This window comes from Agrilus planipennis, unplaced genomic scaffold (genome assembly GCF_000699045.2).
Source record: "Agrilus planipennis isolate EAB-ADULT unplaced genomic scaffold, Apla_2.0 scaffold81, whole genome shotgun sequence".
NCBI lineage: Eukaryota > Metazoa > Arthropoda > Insecta > Coleoptera > Buprestidae > Agrilus > Agrilus planipennis.
The window spans coordinates 1229676-1235617 of record NW_020438902.1 but is presented as its reverse complement, the minus strand read 5'-3'; the positions used below and the strand labels follow the sequence as shown (position 1 = coordinate 1235617).

General features: G+C 50.8%; 1 protein-coding gene across 1 annotated transcript; it reads right to left on the bottom strand.

The window, feature by feature from the left end:
* Positions 1-1870: 1870 nt before the first annotated feature.
* Positions 1871-2995, bottom strand: LOC108740975. The gene is made up of 4 exons (XM_018475528.1): positions 2844-2995; positions 2580-2788; positions 2287-2494; positions 1871-2255 (listed from the first exon to the last, which is right to left on the bottom strand). Exons 1-4 carry the CDS (start codon positions 2993-2995, stop codon positions 1871-1873), a joined length of 954 nt encoding a protein of 317 aa, XP_018331030.1.
* Between the last annotated feature and the right edge of the window lie 2947 nt (positions 2996-5942).

Genomic DNA, 5942 nt, shown 5'->3' with positions numbered 1-5942 from the left:
GAGGCGGGGGTTCTGGATTCATTTCTCCCTGTCCCTTTTTCACGGCTGTTTGAATGATTTTGCGCACTTAGCCCTGCTGTGGATTTTTATTGCGGGCCGAAGCCCGTTACCACAGCTTGGTTTCCGCCCCTGACCACGAGGAGGTGGCGCTATTTCCACTATTTAGCACTTCGTCGCTTAAATCGCTATGTTAAACACTTTTCTTTTGCTTTCTTTCGCTTTTTATCGCTTCGAACGCATTCCAACAATGGTACTCAAGCCTGATGTACCATTGTGCCCTAGGGGCAGTGGGTAGGGAGAGATATTGAGGATGGCAAATCCACACGCCAGCACTAGGTATACATGTGTCCTAGGTGGCCTTGAGGGCTGGTGTGAGCCTATCCATACCCCGCTAGTACGTTTAAGGTCACGATATTGGCGTCTACCGATAACCTCGTCGTCCAGCATTCGGACCATCAACCACTGCCCCCACGAGTCCATTCCTCAACATAGACCAAAGACACGCACCCCCGCTCGGTTCTCTTAAGGCGCCCCGGGCTTGGAGGTCTAATCCCATGGTACCATGGCATCACTGGTTTGTCATCGTAGCAGAGGGGGGATACTGCACTCGCGTTACCTTGCTAGTCCTCTCCGTGTTCGTGGGGGCGATACTCCCCAAAGCAGTGATGGGTGCGTGATGACGTTGCCGGGGCGCCAGTACACACGGTTCCATACTACCCCTAGCTTATCAGAATCTTTCCTTTTAGTACGTTACTTCTCGCTTACGGGACATCAGCAAGTAGCTGCCGTCTCCTCTCAAAAAGAGCCCAGGCGAATTCTATCAGTGCATCATGGCTCTCTCTTGTTGTCACGACTTGGTTCACATACGGTTCTCCCGCAGGGTCAGAAAATGCGCCGAGATGTATAAGGTCTCGGATATCGTCGTACAGCGGGCACCTGACCGTAGGCTCTAACCTCTCTACCGTGGAGGTAGCTTCGCCACACGACTAGCTCTCCACATCCTACTCGTTGGAACCTTGCGACAATACAGTTCCAATGCAAGTTGTCGAACGCGCTTGCGAAGTCGATGAACAGACCTAGAACATGGCGTTTCTTGGCTCTCGCCCTCAACCTGGTGTGGGAAGCACCACTCGACAGCCGTTTTTGAACCCGGTGCGTGTACTGCACCCGTGGGCTGACTCTCTACATGTTCGGGCTTCTCAGCGTACGGCTCCTCTACAGCGTCAAACTCGCTATTGGATGAACGAGCCCTTCGCTGGGCGGTAGCTCTGTCAGACACCCCACACCAGCTTTGGAACCCCCATCCCAGCCGCCTCTGCCCTATCCTAAGGGGCTGAAGCAGTAGCCTTCGTGTATCATTGTCCATTAATCCATTGCATTGTTTTGGTTGTCCTTAGCGCCTAGCAAGCATTTTTAAGGTGTCGTTCGCTACCAAGGTCGTGCCCCCCACCACGACAAGGTGACAACCAAAGGGGGAAGGGGAGGAGTGAAGCTCCCTAATCCATTCATGCGCGTCGCTAAGTAGATGACGAGGTATTTGGCTATTGGATGATTTATTGTTTTTGTTTGTGAGAGGTTACAATCATTTCGGCCGAGATGTTGCCGCCGTGGCTTTCTATATATTTTAAGTACTGTAATGGTGAGGGGAGAGAATGTACGCTCAGCGGCATTATTTATTTATACAACGTTTTTTATTATTAGGTGTTTAGACGTTGCGGTGTCGGGCTGGAGAAGGATCTCATCGTTGTCAAACGATCCTGTCGAAGGAGGAATGGGAGAATATTCCTCCCCGGATGGTGGAGCAGACGAAAATGGAGATGATAGATTTTTCCAAACCTAGGGCTTCCAGAAGGATGTTGTTCCTGGAGCATCAGGTGTCGTGAGCTCCCGTGATGAGGGCGAGTACATGCAAAGGGCGACCAGGAAGGGAAGCCTTGACATCGGCAATGATGGCGATAGAGTCCTTCACGAGTAAGAGTAAGTCCGGGTTCCTCAGACGGCCGTCGGAGTTCCGGAACCTGGGTTCGGTTCTAGTTTCCCAGCCCTTTTTTCGAGCAGCATCCGACAGGATTCCTACCAGGTTGTCGTGTTCGTAATTCGTTCGTAGTGCATCAACAGACACTTTTGAAGAATGTGGCTGGTGGTTTCCACAACACGTCAGCTCTACAGCGGAGTTGTTCGAAGAGGAGGCGTTGGTTGCGGAGGCCTCCCACAGTTGGTAAACCCCAGCACGAAAATGGATGACCTTGATGTAGCTGGAGCCGTTCTAGAAAGATGGAGGGGAACGGATCCAGTTGGTGACCTGTGGCGGAGAGGAATGTGCGGTCACGCCAGAAACCCCCTTGTTCCCTCTGTGATCCATACGGTCGACACAACCTAGCAAGGCGTTCGGCCTGTTTGAGTATGTGCGGCGAATCCAGGATGGGAAGGAGTTGTGGATCGTCGCACAGTGTGAGGTTGTGTAGCCATTTGAGGAGTATGTCTGGCATGCGGGCTGCGAAACAAGGAAGTCCAAGCCCGCCAGCCTTGATCTCGGTTGCACGATGGCGAGGGCAGATGGAGGATCGTCTTCACTGTACGGCGAATGCCCTTGTCTACCAGATCAGGCGCTCCACGGGATACAGAGGGGAACTGAAACTGATAGAATTTCGGAAGGAGATAAGTTGTTGCCAATTCCAGTTTTTGCCACGGTTTCAACGAGGCATTCTTGATTCGCTGCATGACGGTAGAGATGTCGGTGAGGATGGGCGTTTGGGTTCCAGTAGGGTAGAAACGAAACCCAAGATACCTGAATAGTTCTTCAGGGCCAATTTGGGGAATGGGATCACCGCCAATGTACACACGGCTCTTGGTGGAGGTGTAGCTTCTCTCTTACCGGTAGTGGGTTGTCGCTGAGGTGCGTGCACTTATTGCTGTTTAATTGCATGCCTCTTGCTTGAGTGAAGTGGTTGACCACCCAGAGAAGATGTTGTTGGTCGTCAAGAGAAGTCGACATGAGGACCAGGTCATCCGCATAGCTCAGGATGCTGCATTTGTTTTCCCGGAAATGAATGCCGGGCTATTGTGGTTTCCAGTCTGTACAAGAACTCGTCCATGACGGCGTTGAAGTGAAGGGGAGAGACGGGATCCCCTTGTTTGACGCCACGTTCGATGTTTATTGGCGGGGAGGTGTATTGGTCGCAGGAGTTGATGATAGTTCAGCTCGTCAGTGAGGAGAAGGTGAAGCGGGGATCCACGCCCAAACGAACTAGTGCTCGCTCAATGACAGGGTGAGGGTCTGTGTCGAGAGCCTTGTGCAGGTCGAGGGTGGTGATGTGAAAGGGCCTGATATGTTCCCGTTGATGTAGGATGAGGGTCCACAGAGTGACGGCGTTGACCAGGGTGTCGTCAAGAGAGATGAAGCCTCACTGGGACCTACTGAGAGGAAGGGTGGCGAGCGTCTTGGCCAGGATACGATGGAGAATTCTGACCAGGAGTGGGGCGACGGTGATGGACCTCCAGTTGTTGATGTTGAAGTTAGCTATCACTTTTGGGATCAAGGTGGTACGGCATTTGCGCAGTGTGGGAGGAGAGGCTCCAGTAAGCAACATAAAGTTGAATAGAAGAGCCAGACGGCGAGTGGGTATATGGTTGACGTCGCGCAGGCGCATACCATCAGGTCCAGCAGTATCAGACATCTTTGTTGATTCCGGATGTCCTCTTCGGTGGCGGGAGCATAGAAAAGATTGTGTGAAGGTTTGACATCACACAGTGTAGGAAGGCCTTTGCTGATGTCGGGCATGCCAAAGATCCGGGAGTAAGCCCCATAAAGGTGATCTGGGTGGGAGGTGGTCGGCAGCTGCTCTAGATCAAGACCGTCGATGACCTTTTGGGCAAACATGACTCTATTGTTGTTGTAGAGCTCCTGTTCTAGTCGGTAACGGGTGATTCTGGCTCGTCGCTTCGAGTGTTGATGAGCGGGAGCCTTCGGGGGCTGGGAGTCGTCGCAAGTCCGGTTGTTGTCCTCCCTTTATCACGCATGCGGAGAAGAAATTCCTCTAGGACGGTTTCCGCATTGGCGTTTGAATGGAGGAATAGTGTGATGTCCCCTGCGGTGGTGGAGTCGTCGGACAGCAGCAGCCGTAGGTATTCTGCTACAGGGTCATCTACGGTTTCGGTGGAAATGTTGTCGTCCAGTGGAGAGTTGGGGAAGAGAGGCGATGAGCTTAGCTGCGGTGAGCTATTGTGCAGGGTCGTAGCCGGGGTTCGAAGGACTTCAGGGGCACTCGAGATGAAAGTGTCGGACTCCGGGGAAGCGGGTGTTATTGAAATGGAGGGTATGAGGGCAGCATGCTCGGAAGGGTCCTTCCCGGATTCTGCTTCTTGGAAGTCGGTGCGGATTCGGTCTATCTCTGTTCTGCAACGTTGGGAGCGCCTAGGGTTTTGATAGCTATTACGTCATGGTTGAATTTCTCAGAGAGATGCCTTTGTAGTTGTGAAACTGGTCCTCACAAGCGTAGTTCTTCCAGGACGATGTGATATACTTCGAGGGTTGTGAATTGGCGCTCCTTTCTGCGATCGGATTCTTCAACCTTGGCTTCGTACTCGGAGCAATGGGCGTGCCGAAAGGGTTGAGTAAGGCCGGTGTTGGTCTTAAATTCCCTATCGCACTATTTACATCGTAGCTCAACGGGAGGGTGGCAGTAATAGCGTTGGTGTTGTTTTGATCTCTCTAAGGATGCGTAACTCTTGCCGCATAAGTCGCAGGTTACAGGTGGAGAAGGTGAAGGAATGTCATTGACAGAGCTGCAGTTACTCCCAGAAGAAATGGTAATGGCAGGCGTGTAACTGGGCACCGGCAGGCAATCGGTAGGGAGGAGTTCCGTAGAGGACAGTGGAGCTTGATGTGACGTGGAAGACTCCTTTTTAAGGCGAAGGAACATCCACCAAGATGTCAAGTGGGGCGCTCATCAGGCATGGATAGTGACGCATTTGGCCGTTCTTTAGGTGTAGTTACTAGAATCCTAGGAACCCTGGACCTGGTGTTGTAGTGTAACAGTTGCTCGGGGTATTCCCGCTTGGGGTCGTAACGGGCGGAGCCTTATTTCCGGCCCGTACGTTGGAAAATGCAGCCGAGCAAGGACAATTATTTGTTTGACCACGGATGGTTCGATCTATTCCTTCTCGCAACGTTCGATAGAAACGTAGGTGTTTTAGTTAAATAAAAAATATATAGATATATATATGAAATGGAAATGAAATTATTTATTTACAAAGCATTATCCAAAGAGATAGAACAAACAAAAAGACATACTCACATTCATACCTTAACAATAATATATACAATTAACATTCATTCGTCCATTCATGTCGGAAATAGGTAAAAATAATATCTATATTTATCTACCGTAACGACGGCGTTCGGTCGGCGAAATATGACGTCGGAGCACCAGAAGTTCGGTGCGTACTGCTCTTCTAACGTGCAGAATAAGGCGTCTAGCTCTTGGTGGAACGTCCGTCCAAATGGTTTTGGAGTCCGTCGTGGCTTTCTTCGGGCGGCGGTGATTTGTCGTTCCTTTCTACGCTGGTCCCGAAGTCTGTGTTCTTTTTTTGCTGAGCGGCTGGCTCGTGGCACCGGTAGTATGTACAGGAGCTGAATGGTAGCTAATTACTGCTAACGAGGGTAGCTACTGTAGCTAAAGGTAGCTACTAGAGCTAAAAGTAGCTACTAGAGCTAAACGAGAGCCGAATGGTTCTGAATATCGATTCTTTTTTTTTTTTTGTTTTCGGGAAAGAGGGGAAATCTTCAAAAGACACCCTGGCTTCCGTATGACAGGGTTGTGTTGGATTCACCCTGAAGGAGCGACTACCAACTGAAACCCCTCTACCTCAGACCGTTCTAGGACCAATGAAGTCGGTCCTCTTCAGCCAATGTGTAATTTTGTAATCTGATTTGTGATTTT